The sequence below is a fragment of the Dermochelys coriacea genome, chromosome 17 (genome assembly GCF_009764565.3).
Source record: "Dermochelys coriacea isolate rDerCor1 chromosome 17, rDerCor1.pri.v4, whole genome shotgun sequence".
Lineage (NCBI taxonomy): Eukaryota > Metazoa > Chordata > Testudines > Dermochelyidae > Dermochelys > Dermochelys coriacea.
In genome coordinates this window covers 5,728,354-5,755,530 of record NC_050084.1, presented here as the reverse complement: position 1 = coordinate 5,755,530, position 27,177 = coordinate 5,728,354, and the positions used below count along the sequence as shown (strand labels likewise).

The following is a 27,177-nucleotide window of genomic DNA, read 5'->3' as shown; positions in this document are numbered from 1 at the left end:
TTTGTGGGTTAAACAAAAGTCAAAGCTTTTAAACCACGTTTCTACACTCAACAACTCTATTACCTTTTAATTCTCCATGACCTATCCTTCCTAAACGGCCTATTACAACTCTCCATGGCAATGAACTCATCTGCACAAGTCCCAAGCACCATTCCCAGAGTTTCTGGAGACCAAGTCTGCGGGCAGAACCTTTTTTCCTACGAGCTCTAGGATTGTGAAGGGGGGGGGGGGGGGAAGAAAGGAGAAAAAACAGTAAATGAAAAATTTCTACTCACACTTGGAGTTAAAAATGTTTATATATCTAAAAGACTACTACTTATTTAGTGTTAACCTGAATATCATCACCAGACACAGGTACGGTGGTGTTCAGCTACAAGTTTATTTTTTTGTACATCCTAAAACATTAAACAAAAGTTTACCTACTGAATTATGTAAATATTAAACATCAGTATAGTATAGAGTTTCTTTATTTGATCAAAGTGAAAGAAAGCTTGCTCTTGCTTTCCTGTATGATCAGCCTTCAATTTATGTCAGTTAAAAAAAAACAAAAAACAAAAACACACACCACACCACAAAAAAACTGCATTAAATTCTACAAAAATGTAATTCCACAGCAGTACCCAGATAATACTGCTTATATTCAGCTGCTTGAGTTAGTTTTTTCTATATAGCGGTTCCACAAAATTAATCAGAAGTATCTATACAGAACCACTATGCTAGAAGAATTTTGATCCAGGAGAAAGGTGCGAAGTTCTGGAAATATTCAAGATACAGGTGCTGAGTGAACAGAAAAGCTTTGCTTCTTACCTGTTTGGTACATCGATATTAATTATGCAAGTTTCTAGCAGTTCTCCATAGAGATCTGTGCACGACGCAAGAAGCCATCTTTGATCATGAGATAAACAATAGCCCACAAAAAGCACATTATATTTCTGTCCAGCCTCTCCAAAAGTTTCTCCTAACTCTGTTTGCTTGTCCTTTACAGGAGCCAGTATAAAAGGGGGTGTATAGAGTCGAATACACTCTGGTCTCTGTAAGAAATGCAATAGAAAATTTAAGCACCAAAGGACAGCTAATCATTAAGAACTATGATTCTTTAATCATTAAAAACAAAAGACCATTTACCTAAAAAAAGATAAACAAGTAATTGAAATGTACATGCAATTCTGTCATTATTCCCTAAATGTTTACCAAAAGATCAAGTTAATCTTTAGCACTTTTTGTAACCTCAAGATACTCACATCAGGGCTCTTAAGCGCAGTTTCCATTGCTAAACCTGGGCCAAAACCAGTCAATGTTTTCACATTGGTTGAAGTTGGAAGTGGTCTCCGACACTGTGTAAATGCTGAAAATGCCAGAGATTTTAAATGTTGGGTGTAGATTTGCCTATCTTCATGTTTCACAGGTTGTAACAGGTACTGACACGGGACAATCTAAAAAAAAAAAAAAAAAGGATTGAAAAACAACATTACCACCAGTGTGTAATTTACACTGAAAAATTATTACCCTCTCCTCTTCAGATTTTTTAAGTGCTCTTTTAAAAACATTAGCCAAAGAACTTTTTTAAATTACTCTCCATAATCCGGCCTCTCCGGTTCCATACAACTTTCTGGCTTTCCTCTCTCCATTCTGTTATAGGATGTGAGGCCCTTTCAAGCAGTCGTCTCACTGGATGAGTCAGTCCAGAAGCGTAAGCAACCTCACAATAAACGCCTCTCTCCACCTACAAGACTTCCAGTTGCCTAAGGTCTTTTATCACGACAAACGTCTGATGTCTGGAAGTCAGGAGTGCTGGATAAAGCTTCTTAAAACTGTCAGTCTGGGAGGTAGGAATTACTAATGATGGGACATCCCAAGGCTACCTTTCTCCCTATTACCATTAGCAGAAAGGAGCACAAGCTTCACTGTCTAATGCCAGACCGAAGTTTAAGGAGACTGTTACAGGATTAACTTTTGATCAGTGCTGCTGTAAGATACTAAAATGCTCTTGAAAATTTTATTGATGATACTTCTCTCCCACAATTTAAACAGTAGAACAATTATAGATATTGAATCCAAAGGATTCAATTCACCATGAGGAAAATACTATCTTCTCCAAAACCAGCTGAAATGAACAGTAATTTTTACCTTAAATTTTTTAGTAAATGTTAACTATTTACCTGCACAGAAACTGTACTCCTGATGTTAGGAGGAAGAATCTGAACCATCTCGAGAAAGCAACGAAGAAGCCCAAGAGTCCACACATTGGATGAGTTGCTATGCTCATCTTTCTTTTCATATGTAAAAGGATCAATTATATAAACTACAATTGCAGGTGGATAAGAGACAGCATGTGAATCTCCATCTGTAGGGACTCCAACTTTATCACGATCCATAGTGCTGGAAGTTAATTTGAAACCAACTGCTATAAAAATTCTCTGTTTTATATAAAGTATATCAGATTACACAGTATGTATTAATTAAAGGAATCTGATGGCACCCTCTAAGTGAAAAGAGCTTCTTTGCCTTGAGTAAGATGTGAGGAATGATTCTATCACATCTTTACTGACTTCAGTTTAGTGCACAAACTCATCAGCTTGTTGGTACCATTAACTTTTATTTTCGCCCCTCTGCAGTTCACCCCTCTCCATCACATGAGTTCATCAGCAATTTGCCCCATTGCTTCAACTGGTAGAAGAAGCAAGGTATCAACCAGTTCCCAATAAAAGCAGTCTTATAAGTACAGCTTTAACACCAAAACCAGAATGTATTCAACAATGCAAGTTTTATTCTCTACTTTCTTCCCTCTTGAATATATTAAAAAACCCTGCTTATTAATTTGGTTAGAAGTAAACACTGCGAACATAGTTGCAGGGTGGAGGGGTTGCTATTTTTTGCACCCCAGCAGTTATTCAAACCTCTTACAAAAGAGATTTTTAGAGTTGGGACCCAAACTGAAAAACTGAATTCCAAACCGTCAGAGTTTTAGGGTTAAGTTCAAGCCAACCTTTATATAATAGTTCAGGCCAATCTTTATATGATACCTGGCATCTGAAAAACAGTAGCTTACATCTAACTCGTCATCTTCAATTTTTGAAGTGAAGATGTGAAAAAGATTAAAATAAAAACAAAGCATTGTGGTCAGTTGTGTGGGCTGTTTCTGGTTTTCTTTAGATGAGTATTGCACATTAAGAAAAAATACAACATGTTACCTTTCAGAGACTTCTGGGTGTGGCTGTGGAGGGGCAGATGAAGTGTCCCCAGATATCCCAGCTGCTTGAAGAGCTGGTTGTTGCTGCTGGCCCCCTGTCTGTCCATTAGGGGCTGTTGCAGCCTGTGTCGGCAGGGAGGCAGAAGTAGTACTGTTCATGCCGCTAAAAGGTGGAAACGAAGAAGGTTTGTTTGTTGATATCCCACTGCCTATGTTTGTGGAAGAAGATGTGGGGGCGGTAGTGGTCAAAGTTGAATTAGTCGTAGTAGCTGCAGAAGACATGGCACTGTTTGAAGTCACTGTCATAGTACTACTGGTAGCAGCTGCAGTACTGGATGATGGAGTGTTGGAATTTCCAGTGTTACCTGCGACCAGCGGCTGAGTGGATGCAGACTGACTTGTGGGGGGAACTAGATTTGGCTGAGAAAGTAAAGAATTGTCTAATGGCTGAGAAGCAAGATAAGGACCTAAAACAGAAGAAGAAGTAGAAGTTAATTAAAAGGTTGGAATTTAATTCTTTCAACCTGATATAAAAGACCAATAAGAAAAATCTAATAATTTTAGCATTATTTTTCTTTGTATCTTACCCAAAACAAATGAAAACACCAACACTTAGTTTTCAGATTCAATTTCTAGAACAGGTTCACTCCACTCATCCCCTTTTCATAGACAATTCACCAACAGATTTCTGGGACTAATACAGAACTCTGGTTGCAGTTACAATAGAATTGATCTGATAGCTAGGCAGCAAGTCTAAACTAGTTACCATACAAATGGTCAGCAGGATTTATTGTGAAGTAGCCTGACAGACTTGCCTTGAAGGACTTTACCTGTGGCTAAGAAGTCATTTTGAGAGTGTGTCTGTATGCAATTTTGTCTAGGATTTTTGCAGACAATATTTGGATAGTGTGCTACATATATGCTTTCTCGTCTTTCACCTCTGTAATATTCCTATAAACAGAATCAGATGAAATAAGGAGAACTAAAAACATTCAGTACCCAGGTCATATCTGCAAACTTGAGCATAGAGCTTGAGTTTGGAAAATGCTTCATTGTTGGCATTAGCTGCCTGAGAGAACCAGTCTGTGACCGACTTTTCAGAAAGTTTCTTTGAAGCAGTGGATCCAACTCTCATGATCCCATCAGAGAGCAGTTTACAGATGGGTCTATGCTGACCAAGTCTGCAAGCCTGAAAAAAAAGTTAAAGATAAAGTTAAAATAGAAATAAGACAGTAATGAGTTCACAGACTTTCAAAGTTGCAAGGTATGATGCATGGAATTCACCACAAAGAGATAGCTTTATGTTTGTTTTGGGGTTTTTTGCATGTTCAAAAACACACTCTACAATTTGGTTATCACATACATTGAAAGGATGCTTTATAAATCTAGAAAGCTAAATGGTTCTGCAATATGCATACCCTGTTGTTTTAAGGTTATCAACAGGTTTACCTAAGTGTAGGAAAAAAACAGGGTACATCATATGTAGCCTAACCTTAACCATAGCTCAAGGAACACAAAAGTGTTTAACTGCAATAAATTAATATTTGGTAGCACTTATTTAAAATGGTAGTACACAGTTTTACCACTTGATGGCAATGATAAAAGAAAACAGCTGCTTGAAAAAAGCTACATCCAAATAAGATATTGATGGAGCACCAGGATGTGCCTTTATCTTCCAAACGTCTATTTCTAACATCCATTTTAGAGGCCTCATTGAGATGGTACTCTGTGCAAGAGTTTCAACATAATATGGGATCCAAGCTTGACAAATGACTGACTATATACTAATAATATGCTTGAGACTGTCCCATTACATTGCTGTCCCTCACACATATTGTACCTCATATACTGCAGTCAGATCTCTAAAGAAGCTTTTTGCTCCATTCAGCAGGGCCTCATTCTCAGGACACACCACAACATAAGCAATGTCTCTTTGAGATCCATAAGGTTCCAACATCAGCCTCTCCCAGTATGGCAAGGCAAATGGAGACAGCACCAGAAAATCATAATCGTATCCCAGCAAAAATGTTGGAATTGGCAGTGGTTCTGGGGACTCATCAGTTCCTAAATAAAGAAAGAAACATTTTCCAATATATTAAAAGCAAAACAGGAATCTAGCAGAATCAATATATTGCTTTTGGCAAACAGGAGTGAACAGAAATACTCATTTTCATCACTATCAAGAGGGAAGCCGGTATTGACAATAAATCAAGTTCTCTTTGCCTTAATAAGCATGTGTAAGGCATGCATGATCTAGCCCTATATACGAGTCAACAATTTTTTACTGCTAGCCCCTAAGTCCACAAGAATAGATTTTCTATTATTTAATATTTGTATTGTCAGGGTGGATAAAAATCAATGATTTTTTTTAAGAAATTGAAAATGGATTTTTTGATCATTTAAATACATTTCTTCTTTTAAAAAAATAAGCCTATATAAAATTAAATTTATGACAACCTATGTTAAGATGCCAATTTACTATAATCTATTAAAATAATTTAAATTAAATAAAAATAATATTAAGCAGTACATGTTTGCAGCCAAAGTCAAAGCCACTGAACTGATGGCTACTGACAAAGCACCTGAAGTATGCTCAAGTGCTAACGCAGCTTTTGACAGCAGCAGCTTCTCCTGCGGGTGCAAAGGGAATATTTTTGTCATTTCACTTTATTTAACTAGTTCAGTTCAACGACTAGTTCATTCAAAAGTTAAGCAACTAACTGAGTGGGAGTTGGGGTCGGGGGGGAGGGCAGGAAAGCTTGTTTTCCTCTTCCAACCTATGAAAAGAATTATATGTGAGTGGAAAAGATCTACTAATTCTAAAATCTTTAAGGACATGATGACCACAAACAAATCAGTTCAGTTCACTAACTACAGATAGCACTTCCTTTGTTTAATAAATCAATCAGTTAGTTCTAAATGCAAAAACATGTTCTGACAAATTTTCTTATTAAGTATCCAGCACACTTAAAGTAGTTTTAACTAATAAAGTTACAATGCTGCTTTTGCACATTTTTAATTTAAATTCAATTTCTCTCCAAATACAGCTTGACAAATAAGTTTTTTTTTAAAAAAAAATCTAGTAAATATGAATCCACCTATTTGCTAACATAATAAAAATCTAAAATTTTAGAATCTTAATATACACATTAATCTCTAATTGCTTAAATAAATGTGTACAAATATAGTGTATTTTCCAATTAGAAAAAGTACCACCAGATTTAGCATAAAACCTATATTTAGTTGCAAATCAGTATATTTTAATGGTCACCATCCACGGAGAATCAACTTTTCCTTATGAAAAGTACAAATGCAAAACAAGATTAAAATCACGGATTTTAATCAGAGGTTCCTGCTTGCCACTTCAAATCGTAATTAGAAGTGGTTATTTAAATCACTGATAAATCAAGTTCTCTTTGCCTTAATAAGCATGCGTAAGGCATGCATGATCTAGCCCTATATATGAGTCAACAATTTTTTACTGCCATAATCAGGGTGGATTGATTAAAATCAGTGATTTTTATGTTAATAAAGCCACCAGAATTAAGATACTGGGTTGAACACAACATAAATACAGGTTTCAGAGTAGCAGCCGTGTTAGTCTGTATTCGCAAAAAGAAAAGGAGTACTTGTGGCACCTTAGAGACTAACAAATTTATTAGAGCATAAGCTTTCGTGAGCTACAGCTCACTTCACTTCATCGGATGCCTTATGCTCTAATAAATTTGTTAGTCTCTAAGGTGCCACAAGTACTCCTTTTCTTATAACATAAATAGTATCTCTGTACATATGATTTCAAAGCAAAGCTGTTCTGAGAGTTTGTAATTGATACAACTGGTCTATTTCTTACCTTCAGTCCATGACTCTACTGCCACTGATAAGATTCAGTGGGTTTTTTACAAAAAAAAAAAACAAAAACAAAAAAAAACAAAAACCCCACCACAGAATTACTTTAAATATTCTGGTTTCTTAATGTCAACTGTTCATTCCAGCTCCAATTCCATCACACTTTAAATAATAAACTTCATGTAATCCTTCATTCATAAACATTACAATTAAGTGAATTCATATATAGTGCTATTTTAAAACAATTCCTCGTATATTAGAAAGGTAAATATTTTGTGTGTGTTGTAAAGGAAATAATGCCTCTAATCAACTATTCTCACTATTTTAAAATGTCTTTTGGTTGAATCACATCTAAACATTTAGGTTTGGTAACCTATACCAAGGACAAATTAATGAATGGGAATCTATACAAGTAGTTTACCATAAGAGCCTCGGCCAGCCATTTTGTGAAACTGCTGCCATGTGAGGGGGCCCTGCACACCCCAAGATCGGACTATTCGCTTTTTCTGAATAGCGTCCTGAAGAACTGGCTGGAGTGACAGGAGCATGCGAAGGATATCCTGTGAACACTGCATGCTCACATCCACAACTGAAAGAGAACAAAAGAAACGTAATCACAGCTTAAATAAAGTTATCTAAGAAAAGAATTGCAGAGAGTTTAAAAGGTCCTATGTTTAGGTGAATTTGGGGGTTTAAACAGAAAGTCACTTTCTTGAAACATATTCTGTTCATGTAGACCATACCACTATTATCGTCAAGTCTTAGCAGTTCCGCTATGCTTTGATTTTCCAGTCTGTACATTAGTCTCTTCCTTGAAAACTTCAGCTCTCCATCTTTTATCTTTGTCTAAACTATAAAACTAAAATACACCTATAACTCAATTGTTAAAGTATTCAAAATATCACTACTTCTCCCTCCACATAGATGTTTCGAGGGAATGCCAACCATTACTGCTTTCACAAAGTCTTGGAGGAAATCCTGTAAACAGTATTCATTATTTAAACCAAATTTGTCAAACGTATTAGCTGTCTGTAAAAAGAAAAGGAGTACTTGTGGCACCTTAGAGACTAACAAATTTAGTCTCTAAGGTGCCACATGTACTCCTTTTCTTTTTGCGAATACAGACTAACACGGCTGCTATTCTGAAACTTAGCTGTCTGTGACATTCTAATAAGCATAAATTTAAGAGTTAAAAAAAACCCTAAAGCTTTTAAGATGAGGGTTAGAATTTTGTAGCCTCCTTTTAGTGAAGCATTTCACCCCCTCCCCCTTTATAAATATTTCCCAAGAGAACGTAAGCCTCAGTATTACTATGTGCCTCAAAAATATTTTGATTTGTCTACAGGAAAGCTTCCCAAATTTGAACCACCAGTGATCCCAAAGCACCTGCTGGTGGTTTGTAGAAAGTTGGCCGTCCTCCTCCTTGCTAGCTACTCTAAACTGAATTCAGTACTGCCAGAATACCACTTTTCTATGTGAAAAATGGCTGTAGTCACCACAAAGACATTATAAGATCATTAATGGAAGGAGAGGTGGGTCTGTGATTATGAATGTGAGGAGAGGTGGTCCATGAGACAGTGGATGAACATGAGATCTGCTCTTGGAAAAAGCTTCATGATCTATTATATAAAAGCTGCATTATGTTTTAAGAAAATGTGCATTTCACAACAGACACTAAGTTTGTTACTGAATTTTCAACATTATTAGTGTTAAGGGAATATGAAAGAATAAAGTAGGCAGCAGAAATGATAGCTGCACCACATATCAACAGTTTTGCTACTGATCAATGGCAGCATGCAGATTAAGTTGTGTGAATGGTTAAAACAAAACAGAGCTTCCATTAAAAATAATTTCTGTAGGAAGAATCATAAGTAGAAAGCAATGTATCTTGAGCTCTAGCATATGCAAGTTATTCAAAATTCAGGCTGCAAAAAAGCAAAACAAAAATGTCTGTGCATAGGGAAACAGAGTATAGGACCTAAGTGTTCAAAATAGGCAAAAATGGGATATTGTGACCTCTAAAGTATAAGCAGATCTCAAAATTTCTTTATGATTATTAATCATGCCCCTAGACATGAATGAAAAAAAGATGCAAAATAAAAAGGTTAGATTTTTTTTACCACTGCAGATAGAAATGAACATTCTTTTTAGAGAGCAAATGTTTGATTCTTTACAGATGCCAATTAATTTTTGCAAATCCAAAAATTCTCCTACAATACTTTAACTTCAGAAGCCTCTCACCTCCCTTTTCTCCACCTTCAAAAGTGAGATTAAAATACTATTTCCTTGTTTTTTCTATTTATGTAGGCTTTCATTCAACTTCTACAGAAATAGAATGCACAGAATCTGTAAAGTATCCATCATTTGTATCTCACATGTACCCAAAAAAAGATTTCAAGTTCCAATGAATCACAGATACTGCACATTCCAAGCAGGGAATAGTATTAATACTACAAACAACTGCTCAGTATCACCTAGGTTTCCTAAGATTCTGCTCAGTACTTCATAGGCAAGTTCCCAGAATACCAAATAAAAGAAGACTACACTATATAAAACGCCTATACTATGGACACTCAGACTATGGGCTTGCGCAACATTTCAAATCCATATGGCAGGTATACGGTTCTTTAAAGCTGGCCAAACAACACCTAGTTAGTATACTGATTTAGTACCTAAAAGGCCAGAGGCTAGGAACAGAGCTGCAATGAAAATTCACTCAAGTGTATACGTAATGGGAATAAGTCAATTGGCAAACTTAACTCCCCCTATTCTTCGTGCTATCAGATGCTTAGAAGAAAGACAAGAAACAGATTTGCAGAGAAAAAACAAGTATATTTACCATTTCTTTTTGACCAGTGATGCAAGCAAGTACTTTTCACAAGTGCTTCATCAACTTTTCCTCCTGACATATTGTCCATGAACTGACGCCCATGTTCTAACGCTAGGTAGCAGTCATTGCAACAATCCATTTCTTCTACACGTACCAGGTTGTTAACTGCACCAAATTTGGGTATAGGATCTTGATCTGCTGCTCCAAATGGTGAAAACAAGTTGGTGCACTGATCTTGCAGCAACAGTATTAACTCATCAGGGAATTTCTCTGGTTCTTTCAGGCCTTGCTCAACTGAAGTAGCTCTAAGAGCTTCAAAACGTTTCTCTGCTTCTTTGCCACACTCTGTATTTCGCCCGAGGATATCCAATTCATCTTCAAGAAACAATCCAGAGTTGTTGCCAAACTTTCTATTCATGACAGCACTGAAGCCACAAGTACACCTATATTGAGCCTCTTGTGTTGGATCTGGAATGTAAACTCCAACATCAGCACCTTTGATGTTCATGTTGCAGACACAGATGCAGCAGCTATCAAAGTTACAGTCTTTGAACAGATTCATTACTGACTCTGAAAGGATGAGATTCACATAGAGACTGTGCGCCTCAGGGACGGATGGTACAGTTGCAGGTTCAACTGAATTTAGTGGTCTACATGTTGATGGTGTGGACGCTGGTGAATACAAATCAGAATTTTCATATTTGACTGAACCTTGAGCACTGGCAGGTCCACCAGCTCCACGAGGGGTACGAGGCGTCCTTGGTGTTCTAGGAGTTGGGAACCGAGGAGTGGAAGGAGATGGGAGAATTCCTGCTCCACTATTGCTGGGAGGTGCACTACTGGGCGGCATCCCAAATGGAGTATGAGTTTGTGGCGTGTAGGCAGGGCCATACTCTTGATCCATAGTGCTTCCATCACTAAGACAAGCAATAAGGAAAATAGTTTTAAATGGAGTATGTTTTTGAAAACACAAAAATATTTTAAGTAAGTACTTTTCAGATTCACATTTCAAAAAAAAAAAAGGTAGTAAATATTAGTGCAAATAATTACAATTAAAATAAAAAGTTTGGTCCTATTTGTTTTAAATGACTATGCAGAACTGTTCTATATATTGACAGGAGTGCTAAAAACCCAAATAATAAAAAAAGCTTCTGGAAAAGAATTCTGATTATAGCCAATATTTTTATATACATACGCAGTGTGAAGGGCACCTTTTCCTTTTCACACTTTGTTAATATTAAACAATATGGTGACATGTATCCCTAAGAAAATACACTGGCTTTACCAGCAGCAAACTCTGCTGGATCAGTGGGGGAAGTATCTCTTGGAAACCTTTACATTTTCTTTCCCAGTCAGCGAAATGTCTCCAAAGACTTATCAGGCTAATGAGACCTGAAAACATTGCTTCTACACAGATCTGACCCAAACAGAAGCAGCCCGTTGTACTCATGCTGTGGTTTAAATTATATAGTTTGTGAACCAACAACAACCTTTTAAACAACAGCCCACGTTTCCTAATCCACCTGCAGAAGGTGCACATCCAGAGGAGCAGGGCAGAATAAATATTCCTCAAGGAGGAGAGAAATAAAACATGGTTTTCTGAACGACCAGTCAGTACTGAACGAACTTTATAGGAATGCTCATTTCGATACAACTACTGCTAGTAAGGGTATGTTTCCCCTGCAATTAGATACTCATGGCTCGCCATGCCAGCTGATTGGGCTCACTGAGCTCTGACTAAAAGGCTGTTTAATTGCGGCATAGATGTTCAGACTTGGGCTGCAGCCTAAGCCCGGGGACCCTCCTAATGTACAGGGTCCTAGAACTTGGGCCGTAGCCTGGGCCTGAATGTCTATGCCACAATAATCAGCCCTTAGCCCAAGCCCAAGCCAGCTAGCATGGGCCAACTGAGGGTTTTTAATTACAGTGTAGACATACCCTCGGTCATCACCAACAGATGTCACATCAGGCACTGGTTTCTAATTGTAAAGGACAAGGAAACGAACACGGGAAGGGAAAGTTTTAAAATACACAAGTGTCCTGCTCACACTAGAAAAGCTTATACTGATTAAGAATTGAATTCTTGTAAACAGCAAGAAAAGCACCTGCTAAACCCTTGTAATTACTTTGATACCACCAAAAGAACATGGAGTCCCAGGCTGGTATTTAATTCAATTGTTGCAATCTTCATTGCTTATTACAATTAGATGAATACCATCAGGCTTCCCAAAGAAACTCTTAAATGAGACATGAATAAAATTTACATAGTTAAGTAAAGTAGCTATTTTAAAAGAGAAAATTTCTCTATTTAGTTACAGTTTTTAAATCACAAGTTTCTTTAGTTTATCAGTAATTTAAAGATTCATAGATACTAAGGTCAGAAGGGACCATTCTGATCATCTAGTCCGACCTCCTGCACAGCGCAGGCCACAGAATCTCACCCACCCACTCCTATGAAAAACCTCACCTATGTCTGAGCTATTGAAGTCCTTAAATCATGGTTTAAAGACTTCAAGGAGCAGAGAAGCCTCCCTCAAGTCAACCATGCCCCATGCTACAGAGGAAGGCAGAAAACCTCCAGGGCCTCTCCAATCTGCCCTGGAGGAAAATTCCTTCCCAACCCCAAATATGGCAATCAGCTAAACCCTGAGCATATGGGCAAGATTCACCAGCCAGATAATACAGATTTTTCTTTCCTGGGTAACTCAGATCCCATCCATCTAATATCCCATCTCAAGGGATTAGTCCTATTTACCCTGAATATTTAAAGATCAATTACTTACCAAAATCCCATTATCCCATCATACCATCTCCTCCATAAACTTATCAAGTAGAATCTTAAAACCAGATAGATCTTTTGCCCCCACTGCTTCCCTTGGAAGGCTATCCAAAACTTCACTCCTCTGATGGTTAGAAACCTTCGTCTAATTTCAAGTCTAAACTTCCCGGTGGCCAGTTTATACCCATTTGTTCTTGTGTCCACATTGGTGCTGAGCTGAAATAATTCCTCTCCCTCTCCTGTATTTATCCCTCTGATATATTTATAGAGAGCAATCATATCTCCCCTCAACCTTCTTTTAGTTAGGCTAAACAAGCCAAGCTCCTTAAGTCTCCTTTCATAAGACAAGTTTTCCATTCCTCGGATCATCCTAGTAGCCCTTCTCTGTACCTGCCCCAGTTTGAATTCATCCTTTTTAAACATGGGAGACCAGAACTGCACACAGTATTCTAGGCGAGGTCTCACCAGTGCCTTGTATAATGGTACTAAAGCCATTTAAGAGACTCTTTAAATGTTTTTATACTTTTATACTATACTTTCTAAATGGAAAAGCTATTCATTACATTAAAAAGATATTCTAGAATGTGGATAATTTTGATAGTTATACAACTTTTAAAAAACAATGAAAACCTATTTATCATTCACTGGCACAAAAGCATACCCCTCTTTGATGAATGGCATGGTGGGTCCTGGAGGAAGCAACTCCAGTTTTCCAACAGTCCAACTCTGACGGTAAATGCAGTCCTCTGGCAGCTTGATAGGAGGGAGACACTGGCTGGGGAGAGTCTTTAGTGGGGCAAACATGGAACATCCCACAAAAGCCTGACTATTCTCAGGCTTATAGACATAGGAATAATCCTAGAAATTAAATAAAAAAAACAAAAAAAACTAACCAGTAAATATAGTATAGTATATAAATCCGGCAACAAAAATGCTACTAAGACTAAAGAAATCAATTAAAAACTTGTTACTAATTTGATTAATATTCTTCTACACTTAGTCCATGCAATTTACATTTCTACACTTAAAAGTAAGTACAACATTGGTATTACAACTGATTACATGCTGAGATACACACAAAGACCAGGGCCTGTAATTTTAATACATTTCTTTAGTTTACTAGTGACTAAACTAAAGAACAGCTCAATGTAATTCAGTATATTTCAGAAGCAAAATAGGTTTCACTTAACAAGATACTTCATCCGCTTCTATGTCATGTAATAAACAATTAGTAATATAGGAAATATGGTGATCTTACTTCCCATTAAAAATTCTAGAAATATTCAGTTTATTGCTTGAATTTGGAAAAGGTATTGGAATTTGGAAAATTTTATCAAAGTTATGCAACATGGCTTACCTTGATTTCAGACGGTTTTGGACTGCAGAATCCCTCATCTACTTCAATTCTGAACTGAATGCCTACACTAGAGCTATTCCCTTCAAGTATAGTTCCTCCAAGTGTAGCGTCCATATTGCCATATTCCTTATTGTTCATATTCATTGGTGAAAACCCCATAATATGTTGTTCTAATGATGGTGGTGTTGGATACATTTTATGAAGATCTGCAGTACCTGTTTCAGATTAAAAATATACTTCAGAGGTTACTCCAGAAACACATTTGTTTATTATATATTTTTTTCCTTTTCGTCTTACACAAATGTCAAAAACTAAAATTTGCAACTGTACACAACATATAATTTAAAGGTGACATTTCTGATATTAGTAAACTAATTAAGGGAGAAAACAGAAAGGGGAAAAACAAAACAAAATCAAAAACCCCTTACTTATGCATGACAATGGATCCAAATTTCCTGCTTTTGACTCTTTGCAGTTGGATTTGTCATCTGAGCCATTCACTGTCCTTTTAGATCCAGGCTATAGGAGAAAAAAAAAAGTTTAAATTCCCATTTGAAATGTTTATTCACAGCATTTTAACGAGCTATAAATAAAACTGAACAGTAACAGTACAGTCTAATCATAATACTTCAACCTTGAAAAATAAAAAGTATAATTTTCCCCCCTTATTAAATGCCTACTGTTTGAACTTAAATCTTACTTAAGGAATATCATTCCAGACTAGTATTTCATTTGTTAAAAGAACATGAGCATTGACCCAATAGTAAGAGGCAAGCACTTACAAGAATACGCACTTACCTTTGCCAAGAAAAATAATGAAAAGTGCCAGTTAAATTTAAAAAAAAAAAACAAAAAAAAAAAACCACCACACACCTCACAGGACTATACTGAAAACCTTGTTTGAGAAGTGATATATTTAACCAGCTGCTTGCATCTTTATGCTCCTTAAACTATAGTTAATAGCCAACTGCACTTTTCATTATGAACCTTTATTTTCAAGAGATTATCTCAAACTTATCCATGTTCTCAGACAAGCAACAATTTTCCCCTCCCCACAAAAATGTTCCAAAGCACTCTCCAGTTTAAGATAAAGCTTGTACTAGTTTCAGTTGCTTTTAGGAGGTTACTGAAATCTAGTCTACACAAAAACTTTGTACTAATACATGTCAAATAGGCATCTGATTTTATACAAGAAATTTAAGCACCACCTGACATTGCAATAAAATTATTCCAAGATATTAACAGCTACACTGAAATGATTTGATAGAAGAAAGCCCACTTTAAAATTTTCCAAATTTTTCATGGTTTTAAATATTAAAAAAAGATATATTAGTGGGTATGTTGGCTAAACAAGTAGTCTAGGCTGTAATACGAATACAGCAGTGGTAATAATTATAATGGCATAGGTTAGCACTATGTCAAAGGCAAGTACATTCTCTTTGCCCAGTAAGGATGCAAAAGTGAAAATGTCAGTCAAAAGTCTTATTATATATTATACTTTTATATTATATAATAGATTTATTAGATTATTAAAAGTTATACATTATATAACAGTCAGTCACCAGGGAAAAATGTATTTTAAAAGCACATATAAAATATATATTTTTCTTCCTGCACAAAATGTACACGTTTGAACAATTTTTATCTAGCAGTGGCTTTTACTTTTGCAAACCACTTACTGTTAGTTCATCTTCGTCAGAGTTGAAGAGATTGTCAAGGTCAGTATAAGAGACTACCAAGTCCGTTTCATGAAACAGGCTAGTTGATGCAGTGCGAGCGTGAGCAGCAATACGTTGTGCATCTATAAAGAATATGAACATTTTATGCTCACCTTAGCATTGTAGATACGATACATTTATTTAAATTGGGATTTCTTTCTTTTTAAAAATACTATTCAACTGGATAAATCCAGATGCTCTCAGTTCTTACTGAACTAGCATATGCATAAAGTGAGGCCCCTTCACTTTTCACTAACTTATTTTAAAATTTTATATCCAACATATTTTTGCAAGGTTCAATAGTGAAAGTTACCTAACTAAGTGGCTTCTGAATTCTGGAAAGATACAAGTGCACTTTGAAAGTTGCATGAGATGTTACTAAAAACTTCTCTGCGTTCTGTTATCCATTCCGTAAGTCATTAATATATTGCATTTTGAAACAAACATCTTTACCTTGCTTGACAGAAGGACTAAACAGTGACATAGCATCTTCTCCTTCATGGGATAAAACCGTAACATTAGTGGTCCCATCTTCAGCCTGCAAAAAGCAGCACAGGAGATATATAGAAGAAGACTTTTACAAAACCCTATCTATATTATTGTATGTTTCTCGAAACAAAAGCTCACTGTAAGGATTATTGTTTTGGTTTTGATATTTACATGGCAAGGATCTGTAAACTTGTTAAAACTTCCTAAATAGTTTTTAAACCTACTGCACATAAAGTACTGAAAATATTATAAAAGTACCAATACTACATAATATAGTTCTATCTTCTTGCATAATTAAAAAAAAAAAAAACCAAAAGACACAGGACAGATACCAATCCAGTTAATAAACTATTACAGTATTATAGTGTGTTCAGGTAAGTAAGGAGTCCTATAAGCCATTCAGTCTTTACCTCAAAAGCAAAAAACTTACAATTCAGGGTTTTTCTGTACTGTATACTTTTACTGATCATTTCTGCTTGAATGCAAGTATTTTTAATATCGATTTGCTAGAGAAAAATTCTTTATGTATTCCCACCTATGTTCAGCATAGTTTCAGTACCATTTAATTATTAAAAATTAAGGCAATTTGTTTTCATCCAATTATTGATTTATGCCATCATTCCTTTACTCACCTTGTGTTTTCTCCCAGCTTCTCTTTCACTGTTTTGCCTATCCTTTTTGTTATCAGGAAAAAGGAATTCCACATCACCATCAACAAATGCATAAGGATCAATTTCAGGTTCTTGGTCAGCTTCAGACATTACTGCTAATAGGTATTGGTTTTTACTCTGATATTGCTGCACCAGTTCATCTGAAACCTTTAAAGGCTTCCTACACTGCACCATTAATCTGCACAGAAGAAAAATACAGTTACAAAGCTGCATCAACCATCTATTGCCTAGGTTAAAGTATGAAATATCATCTGCTTTTACACAATTCCAAAGAACTTCTTAGCTAATACAGATTCTCTTAAAAGTTTTCAGGGAGAAGGATTAAGCGATCAATTGCACAGCTTAAAGTCTTTTTATGTGCAGGTCATTCATAGTACTGCAGAAGCGTACTTTATTCATTGTCCTTTCCAGAAACCTTAACTCAGACAAAAATGAGAGATGGTTCAAGAAGTGTCTCAGCAGATTGAATGTTTGCCATTTCTTGAACAAGTACAAAATTACCAAACCAACAACAGCAGTGTGTGCTGAACTGCAGTATACTAACAATGACCAAGTTGAAATCAGAGTAATTGACTATATTGCTTTAGCAAAATTATATGTTTTTACTAGAGTCTAAGTTCCTGCGCATTTCACTCAAATCACACAGAGAATTGGGAATTTAAACTCTCTTCAGGACATGGGTGGATCTAAAGAATAACATATGCAATTACAGTATGCAAACAGTCACAGATGGCTAGTCTTTGCTTGTTTTATGATGACATTTCGGTATTCAAAAAAGTGAAGACTCTTACAGCATGCATGCACCACTAGGTTATTAGTCTAAATAATAATGGAGCTTACAAAACATGTAGATAACGCATCTAAGTTTGTGATAGCAGAAGATCAGTAAACATTAAAATGTTCAACATTCTATTGCATTTAAACACAGTAGTGACATTATCAGCAATTTTTTTGCTGGTACAACAAACAGTTACACCTATGAATTTCATATTCCTGAAGACAGAGAGCAAATAAGCCTAACCTTAGAAATTGAAATTCATGAGCATAGAAAACGTCTATCTTGAACTTAAGAAAAAAGTAGAAAACAAACAAATCTGCGGTATGGTTATATACACATCCCCCTCTTTGCACCATCTGCCCCAAAATAGGTGACAAACTTAATCTGGCAGCCATTGACCAAAGATGGGAGAGGATGTAAGCAAAATACAACCTTCAAAACAGCAGGAAAGTACCAACAACATCAGTACCAATGTAGCTGTACTATGTCTGCACCAAACTCAGATACCTGTACCTTTTCTGCTTGAAAGTTGTTTCTTCTCCAAAACTCGATATAATGGGCAGTGAGAAAAGTGGTTGCATCTTCAACAGCAGGTTTGTATAAACCTCTATTATGTCCCAGATGCACCAAGATCACGGAGATATGCCTTGTTGTTGAATTCATTCATTCACTCCATAAGCTCAAATGGAGCATGAGCCGACAAGGATATTTACGGTACATAAGTTTCAGAGCAAAATCACAACCCTGTCTATAAAAATTTTCAACGGACTTCTATTCTTCCCATTTTTCAGTCAATGCTATCCCATAAGAGAAGCCAAAGAGACCCCACAACTACCATTGCTTGTTTTGATAGCCTAGGTTAAGAGTAATTGGAGTGTGGAATAGGATAAATTTGTGAGACACCACAAAGAGGCCTACAGAAATGAGTAAAGGATAGCAAAAGCCATTTCAGTAATTACATTTATTTAAGGGAGGAACTACCTCAACCTCCGCACCTATGACGACACACTGATGCTCTCAGGCTTCCCTCAGAACCTTAAACATCTTCTCAGCATAAGACAAACAGCAGATTGGAAGCAAAAAGCATAACTTAGCAATTTTGTTTCTATCAAGACCACTTTGAAATGGAGCGCACCCCAAGGAAATAACCTGACTCTCAATCCCATAACCCTGGCATTATTCAGAATAGCTTCTGTGCAGCATCTTACAGCTAACAGGGACTTCAGCCCATCCTTCTCAGGCAACGGTGACATGCTTGATCAGATCTTGTATCTCCAGGATTATCCCCAGGCAGGCAATGAACTTGCTGGGATTGTACGTCAGAGACAGCTGACATTTACATTTGGAGCAACACTTGATACAGCTGGAGTGCTTTTCCCTTTTCCAACATCCTATATAAACTAACAACAAAAAGACTTGGAAAACTAACTTTTAGAAACAAGCAATTTGAGTAACAAGACAAACAGCTAGAAGAAAGTATTTGCTTTCTTTTTTTAATTATCCAAACGAAAAAAAATATAGTAGCAAGCTATTCTGGAATTATTATAGTCAATAAATTGTTAAACTAAACTAGAGGCTATAAAAAAGGAAAGATGAAACTTATTACTCTGACAAGAGTAAACCTTGAATTAGAATGCATATTCCTTTCCTGTCTGGAAGGGTGGAAGAAACTGACAATGTAACGCTGCAACAACACCCCCCTCGTCACCCACCCACACCTTGAAATAATTACCAGATGCCTGCTAGCTGGAAAACTAAAACTATTAGCCAAAGGCCAATATAAAAGAAAGATAGAGAGAAGAAAACCTCCAGTATCTCTGCTGCTGCTCTCAGCATTCCAAAACAGCAAGAGAGGGAAATAGTTATGATAGTTGTCAGTTTGACTATTACACAAAGGGTTCTGAATGGCCAGTGAAACTGACAGTCTTATTAGTTTCACTCTGCTGCTGTGGTAGAAAGCTATAAGCAGCAGAGTTCAACTGACTATTTACAATCTCCACAAAGAACACTGCAATTGTTTGCATACAGTTCACAGTTGGAAGGTTTTCTTTTCAACTACATGAGCAACAATTTGTGTGTGTATATGTACACACACACACACACACACACACACAAATAAATAAAAGCTTAAATCTTGCTGACATGGATGGATCAGGCACCTTCTTTCACCAGGAGAAGCTCCCTACAAAGTGGTGAGTAAGTTTTCAAGCCCTGCATATATAACTTGTGATTTACAGCTGCTGCCTTGACAGAGAAGAATGTGTATTATTTCCAGTATGAACCATAATCAACAGGACTGTTCCTCAAAAACACATTTCTCTACTGTGAAAGTCATCAATACTTTTTAGAGTCAGTTTCTGCTGCTACGTGAACTTGTAGCTAGAGTTTACAGAAAGGAAACGTTTCTCTGTCTGCAGCATTCTTATACCAATCTAAGAGTGTTTCTGAAAGATGCAAGTCCATAAAAGAAAAACTGGCATAAGAGTAGGTAAATATATCCAGAGGACTAGTTTAATATATAAAAAGGAGAGATGCTATTACTTTGACTCAATCAAATTAACTTTAAAACTAAAAGCTATTGCCTCTAACTCATTCCATAATTTATCAAAACTATGGAGGTTAAAAAAAAAAGGCTTAAAAAAAAAAAAGCAGGAGAAAGTTCTCTCTTTTGGCTGATGAAGTGATCTGCAGAGTGAGACTCAAATTAACATTTTGGGCAAAATGATAAAAATCTCACTACAGCTAAACTTCTAAATCAATTTCTATTTATAAAATCTGAAAGAATCTGAACCCTTTTATCCATGTGGATTGGAACACAGTGTTTCTTAAAAAAATCCACATAGCTCAAGCTTTCTTATGGTGCTAAAACACTACAAGGAGGTAACTCATGGTGGCTTGAGGATCATTTCTACTGAGGGCTGAAAAACCAGTTTCCAAAAGAAACCTAGATTGAGTCTTATCCAAATAAGTTTGTCTGCCCTGAAGAGAGATTTAAAAGTAAGCATTTCCATGAGATTTGAGGGCTATCTTTTAGCACCAACAACAGACACCTCAATAGTTAGTTTTCTTTGACTGATAACCTCAATCTCTTTATTAAGGCACTTCTGCAAAAGAAGTGTCACATTGAATATAAAGCACTGATTGGAGCACTGCAACAGTGATAACTACAGTCCCTTGACCTCAACTACCAGGCCAACAAGCACATTCCAGATATTTTACAGTAGTTGTAGCCCCTCTTAAAAACTGATGTCTTCCAGGCAGCATGATTGACTCCTCCACTGCTCCCAGTAATAATACCTACTATGTACTTCCTAAAGGTCACTCAGATCAATTGCTTTTTCTCACCACAGCTTCTGAAGCACTGGAAACAAAGGTAAAACAGACTATACAAAGCTTCTAAAGTTTAACAGAATGAGTCCAATCATAATTATCCTCTATGAACCTACAGATGTCGTCTTTATTTTATACATAAAGATGACTCAATATGGGGGGGGAGGAGGGAATCAGTCTCTGGCTCACACTTCTTCTTTGAAAATGGAATCAAATGTCCTCAGAAAAGAGAGTTCCCAGTTTCCAAAGACATTCTAAGCAAGTCCAATCAGAAGCAGAGCTGATCTGCCAAGTTGAACTGCTGTTAAAATCTTCCAGATATTTCCCTGTCCAGTACAAGACAGTTTCCATTGCTGCTTCTTGCTCTATATCTCTTCAACATGTAATACATGCTAATACAGCTCTGTTGCTACCTGAGACTAATATTTTTAGCCCCCAAAAAATCTTCCAGCATTTTAGATAAAACACTAGTTTAATTTTAAGGTAACAGCAGGAAGCAAAAGTTTTCTTCAGCATGCTCCTCCGACCTAGTCTTTCTAATTATACATACAGTGGTACCAGCCTGGATCTCCATGTAGAAAGGACTATCAAAGCAGTCCTACTTGCAAGATAACTGACTGCAGAATTCTAGCTTACATCCAATCAAACTATCAAGGACATGTTTTCCTCTTCTGTGTCAGGTTCTTCTGATCACAGAGGAAGAGGCAGAAGAACACAGAAGGGTAGTCTCTCTCTACTTGGAGCCCATTATGAAAAAAAAAAAAAGGCAATGCTGGAACACAGGCTGGAGTTGCTTTGAAAATGTTCCTGCACACATTTGTATGGAAAATTATTTGAGCTTTTTGAAGAGTCAAACAAGACTGAGAATTAAACAGGTATTCAAAGGAACATACATTTCAGCACACAAAAATAAATACACTTTACAGTCCCAAACAGGCACAAGTCAGCTGCAAATGAGAGATTAATGATAGAAACATGAACAGTACCTTGACTGTGCTCTTCAATTCCTCCTCATTTAAGCTGTGAGTTAGCAATGTCCTTACCCATGTGCCTAACCTTATGCAAGCAAGTAGTTGTATTAAAGTCAATGGGACTACACACACTCATATGTTTAAAGTTAGCTGTGACTTTAAGGCCATTATATCTTGGGTCCCCACGTCAGCAGACAAACTTACAGTACTTACAGAAACAATTCTGTTTCATGACATATTTCCACATAGTAAAAAGCTCTTGACTTTTGATAACAAATGAACACCTATGATTCAATGAACAAAGCCAACCTTTCTTTTTGGAGATTCAGCTCTGTGATTAAGAATCTCACAAAATTACAACAATGCATTTTTAATGCTTTTTCTCTAAGGACTCCAACATTTTCCAAATTCACACAAATGAATGCTGAGTCTATTGCATGAATGGAGTTCCTAAAGGGTTACTGTGAAACTCAAATGTCCTTTCATAAAAATCATTGACATTTTGAATGAGATTGCAGTTCAAATACCACATACTGTATTAAAGTAATGACATACTATTCTGTTTAAAAAAAGAGAGAGAGAGACACAGACAGACACTCAGTTTGGCAATTTTATAGCGAGTTACATTATTGAGTGCTTTAAAAAAGTACCTACTCTGTAACTGACGTTATGTTGTCCTGTCCAGTTGGTCCTATTGGATCATCTCTGAATTTATCACTTGGAAGTTGTGGTGGTAAGAATTCCACATCCTTTTTCTTTGGAACTTTGTAAAACTTCCAAGTGGCATTAGCATCATCTTCCTCCAAATTCATTGTAGTACCAACATATATTGTAGGTTCTATAACTTCTGGGAATTGCGGTGGGAAAGGCTGAGACAAAGGGTCTATCCTGTCTTCCATTGTTTTTGTGGGAACCAAGGGATCTGGTGTTGGCATCTGATAGAAATGCTGGCTCTGAGGAGTAGAAGGAGGTTTAGTTACCCCTTCATCAACTACATCACATGGGTGAGGACTAAGTGGTGGTGGTTGAGGTGAATTTGCCATTTCAGTGCCATGCATCTGAGGAGTCTTTGCTACATCATTAGTTCTGATATTTGAAAATCTCACTTGACTGTCTGGTGCTGTAATCACAAGCCTCTGACTTGCTGAATCTGCCTCCATGGCAACATCGTCACTAACAGATGCACGATGGTGAAAAGGCGTCAAAGGGCGTTTCTGTGGCTTATCCCCCTTCTCTGGCTTCTCATTTGTCTTGTGCTTCGGAGCTGCTTGTTGTTGTTGGCCTACAGGTGGTGCCTGCCCCTGCTGACCCGAACTTCTTGGTTTAAGATTTTTGTGCCTGGAAAACAAATGGAAAATAATATTTCAATGAATCCCTGAAGTATACCTACACTTGTACTTCATTTTATATGAACCAGATTTTTCTTTAAAAATAAATATGTTAATTTTTCAAAGTATTCTAGAAGGTATTAAATAGTGAAGCAGGAAAAACATGGTTGCCTAGTTTTGAGAGCGACACACAAGTTGGGTGTGGTAATATCTTTTATTGGACCAACTTCTGTTGGTGAAAGAGGCAAGCTTTTGAACTACACAAAACTCTTCAGGTCTGGAAAATACAATTATGAAAACCCAAGTAATCCACTTTTAAATTCACATTTTTAGTTAATTCAGATTAACTTTCTTTTGTGCCTGTGCAGAAAAGCTCTTAAATTCAATCATTAACATCACAGCCACATAACAGTTGATATTCTGTGGTGTAACAAAACAAGACAAAAAAAAAAGTCTAAAAATCCCAAAAGCCCCAACCTACGCTACCACTGGGATTAAATTTGAAGCACAACTGTTAGTGTGTTCTCAGAAACCTTCCTCCCCACCCCTCCTTTTCAAAGCAAAAACTAACAGAAATCTGGAATTTAGAACACAAGGTTTCTCCAGTGGTCTCTAGTTATTGTGGGAAGTTGACTGGAAGTAAGTGCTGCTTAATGCTGTTAATTGGCCATAACAGGGGTTTCAAATCCACCCACCCCTCTGGAGAATGCAGACACTGCCCCACCAAAGGGAAAAGCATCTCCTTTCCAAATCCTCAAGGCCCCACACCAGCTCTTTTTCTGGCTTCTTCCTCCTATGCTTGCCAACACTACATTGCACTAACTAAAGAATACTAAAGACTAGGAGGGAGCATATTTGCCTCTGTAGTTCTAGGCTTTACATGCCCTCAAAACTCCACACCTGAATTCAGAAATCTACATTTAGCTGCCATTAGATCACTGTGCTGATCCATGCAAAGAAAGAAAAATACACTTGTTAGTCTAATTGTAGGTATGAGCCCTTCACCAAGAGTCTATAATGGAGTTCAGGACTCAGGATACACAACTTAATAAATCACCATCATGTAGATCCCCCACAGTACAAACAGTTATGGTTTAGTATTCCCAAGTCAGTCATTAAAACCTTCCTGCATACTTCACTTTGTCTACATTATTGGACAAGTCTACTGGGTACTGTACCTTGAGCAATTGCAATTTGTCCTCTGTGTGGCTTCAACAAAATCCCAGGATGCTACTTTGTCAGCTGTCTCTTCAACACATAAGCCATTTGATGTAGCAGAATACTTTCTCCTATGATTCAATATTGGGGAGTTATTGTTAACTAGAATGTATGTTACCTCTTAACATTTAGCAGAGGGTAAAAACTAATAGATACAAGAGTCAGGAAAGATAATAAACATTATACTGAAGAAATAAGTAATGTGAACTAGCATTCGCAGTAAGTTACTTCTTTTAAGCGTTTCAAAGGTAAAACATGCTTTGTTGATTAACAGCAGGTTTTAGCAGCCTTGTTTCAAACCATTTTGTGCAGCAAGAAGCTGTACAGTATTTACATATAATTAAGGCATAATATTTAATATACAGCTTTAATTTCAGTTTCAGAAAGGAGTACATACTTGTTCTGTGCTCTGTTCATATTGCATTCTTGCCAAACTCGATCCACCACCTGATTGGCTAATTTTCTAGGGATTTTGCCACCATGGTGGCTAGTACTGTCAGAGCTAAATCCATCAGAAACAGAAGAAAATTTCACCCACTTCTGGGCTGACTGAGCATCAACTGAAAAGAGAAAAGCAGCATAAAAGTTTAAAAAAAAATAAATTAAAAAAAAAAAAAAAAAAGATTTTAGCCAACCGGGCAACATGACTATGAGGTCCATACAACTCAAAAACTGTTCCAGCCAATGGGCAAAACAAAACATCATCCTTTGAGGGATGTATTTTGTTACATATTTTAAAATTAGGAATAAAAAAAAAAGTAGAAAAAACTGTAGGTAAACATGGTATACAGTGAAATAGTGTCCTCACACAGAAAAACAGCATACAAATTTAAATTGAAGTGAGTTCCTGTGGCACCTTAATTTCTTTAGAAGCTACATTGAGTGTTTAATAGAATCTTACTCCTGCAATAGGAACATATCGAGCCCATCCAAGAACAAATGTATTTTGCATTTTGTGATCATATTAAACAATCCCTGCTGTTTTCCCTCTTTCATGCGTTACACAAGTTGGATGACTTTCTCTCTCCCCACCCCCTCACAAGGTGTATTACCCTGCAGCCTCTGGTCAATATTTTTCTTCATGAGCCAATATTAGAAAAGGAAAGAAAAGGAAAGAAATAAAATAGAATAAAAAAGACTCCCTCCCCTAACAGAAAATATATCCCTAGGAATACTGCACCTCTTTTCTCAAGGAACAAGTTTAAATACACATCTCAAACTAAAAGCAGCACCAGGAATTCTTAAGCATATATTTGTGTGTAATTTGTGTGTGCACGCGCGCTCTATATAGATATAAAAAACACCCATAAAGATGTAAACTGTATAAAATAATTCTTAATCCTTCATCACATACAGTTTGATCGTGAAAAGTTGACTTACAGTTTGATCCAAAGGCCACTGAAGTCAACAGGAATCTTTACCGTAACTTCAGTGGGTTTTAGATCCATCCCTTAACATGATCTTCTGCAATTCCTACTATATTTTGATATTCCCCAATTATCTAACATGTTATTCATTGGGGGGTACACAGATGCATAATTAAGTGCAGGTATATAATGTAACCATTTTGTGGGATGTAAACTCCAAAAGACGACGACTTATGTAGAATGGCACAAAGGGCATATCAGAGGTTTTTTAAAAAATTAATGAAAATTTAACATATACACTATATGACAGACATGAAACACCCCCTTGGTTGAGATATTTAAAACTAGATAGACAAGGCAGCAAAAGAGTATTATACATATAGACAATCCTAATTGTCAGGAAGAGGCAGTAAATTGATGATCAATCCAAAATTACTTAAAATCGCCAATTTGAGTCAGCAAGTAGGAAATTATTACAGTAATTAATTTTAACCTTATTTCAGATTTGTACTTAGTTATTTTCCTAAATAATGGTTCATTCTCTTTGATTGGTATAACCACTACAAAATGACAATTTACAAAAAGAAAAATTATATATATCTCCTTTACATTAAATTTACTTTTCACTAACCAGGAGGATACTCTATTATACACATTTATTTAAGCAATGTTTAAGAACTTCACATTTAATTTTTAATGTTAGAAAATGGAAAATGATGCCTTCTGTATTTACTAAAGGATATTTTTACTTGTGATTTGTCTTGTGCTGCATTTGGATGAAAATTGGAATTAGATTAAAAATGCACAAACACACCAATATTTTATTAATTAAATACCTTAGATGTGCTGGATATGCAAGTATCAAAAAACTTTACTCATGTTTTGTATTTAAAACTGAATTATTAGCTGGAGTTAATAAATTGACTGATTAAAAATCTGGCCCATGACAACCCAAAACAAAGGTACTTAGGTACCCAAAGATGCAGTCAACTACATGGTAGGATTTTTGAAAGTGCCTAACTCCCATCAGAATCAATGGGAAACAGACCCAAACTTCTTTAAGGTCTTTTGAAAAATCTCACTAGACACCTACCTGTATTTTTAGGCACCTAAATATTTTTGATAATCTGTGCCTATGTGCTTCAAGTTTTTTGAACTAACAGACCTCATCCCCTGGTTTTTATTCACAGATTGGAAGAGGAAAAACAAGCTCTCCAGCTTTCTCGGTTCCCCATTGGTTTCTCAATTCTGAATGAATCAGTCCAAAAGAAAATATGCTCTCTGTCCCTGCTAGCTAGATTGAAA

General features: G+C 36.4%; 1 protein-coding gene across 1 annotated transcript in view; it reads right to left on the bottom strand.

Moving 5' to 3' along the window:
- Nucleotides 1-27,177, bottom strand: part of MED13 (mediator complex subunit 13) — an 80,489-nt gene that overhangs the window by 7,877 nt on the left and 45,435 nt on the right. The window contains exons 7-24 of the mRNA XM_038375559.2: nt 24,903-25,065; nt 24,466-24,576; nt 22,614-23,297; nt 16,842-17,058; nt 16,174-16,258; nt 15,682-15,803; nt 14,431-14,521; nt 14,003-14,217; nt 13,307-13,503; nt 9,876-10,783; nt 7,458-7,625; nt 5,031-5,254; nt 4,190-4,379; nt 3,192-3,657; nt 2,160-2,379; nt 1,242-1,433; nt 808-1,031; nt 64-206 (exon numbers count right to left, since the gene is read on the bottom strand). Coding sequence (XP_038231487.1) covers nt 64-206; nt 808-1,031; nt 1,242-1,433; nt 2,160-2,379; nt 3,192-3,657; nt 4,190-4,379; nt 5,031-5,254; nt 7,458-7,625; nt 9,876-10,783; nt 13,307-13,503; nt 14,003-14,217; nt 14,431-14,521; nt 15,682-15,803; nt 16,174-16,258; nt 16,842-17,058; nt 22,614-23,297; nt 24,466-24,576; nt 24,903-25,065 — 4,620 coding nt within the window. The remainder of the gene's footprint in view (nt 1-63; nt 207-807; nt 1,032-1,241; nt 1,434-2,159; nt 2,380-3,191; nt 3,658-4,189; nt 4,380-5,030; nt 5,255-7,457; nt 7,626-9,875; nt 10,784-13,306; nt 13,504-14,002; nt 14,218-14,430; nt 14,522-15,681; nt 15,804-16,173; nt 16,259-16,841; nt 17,059-22,613; nt 23,298-24,465; nt 24,577-24,902; nt 25,066-27,177) is intronic.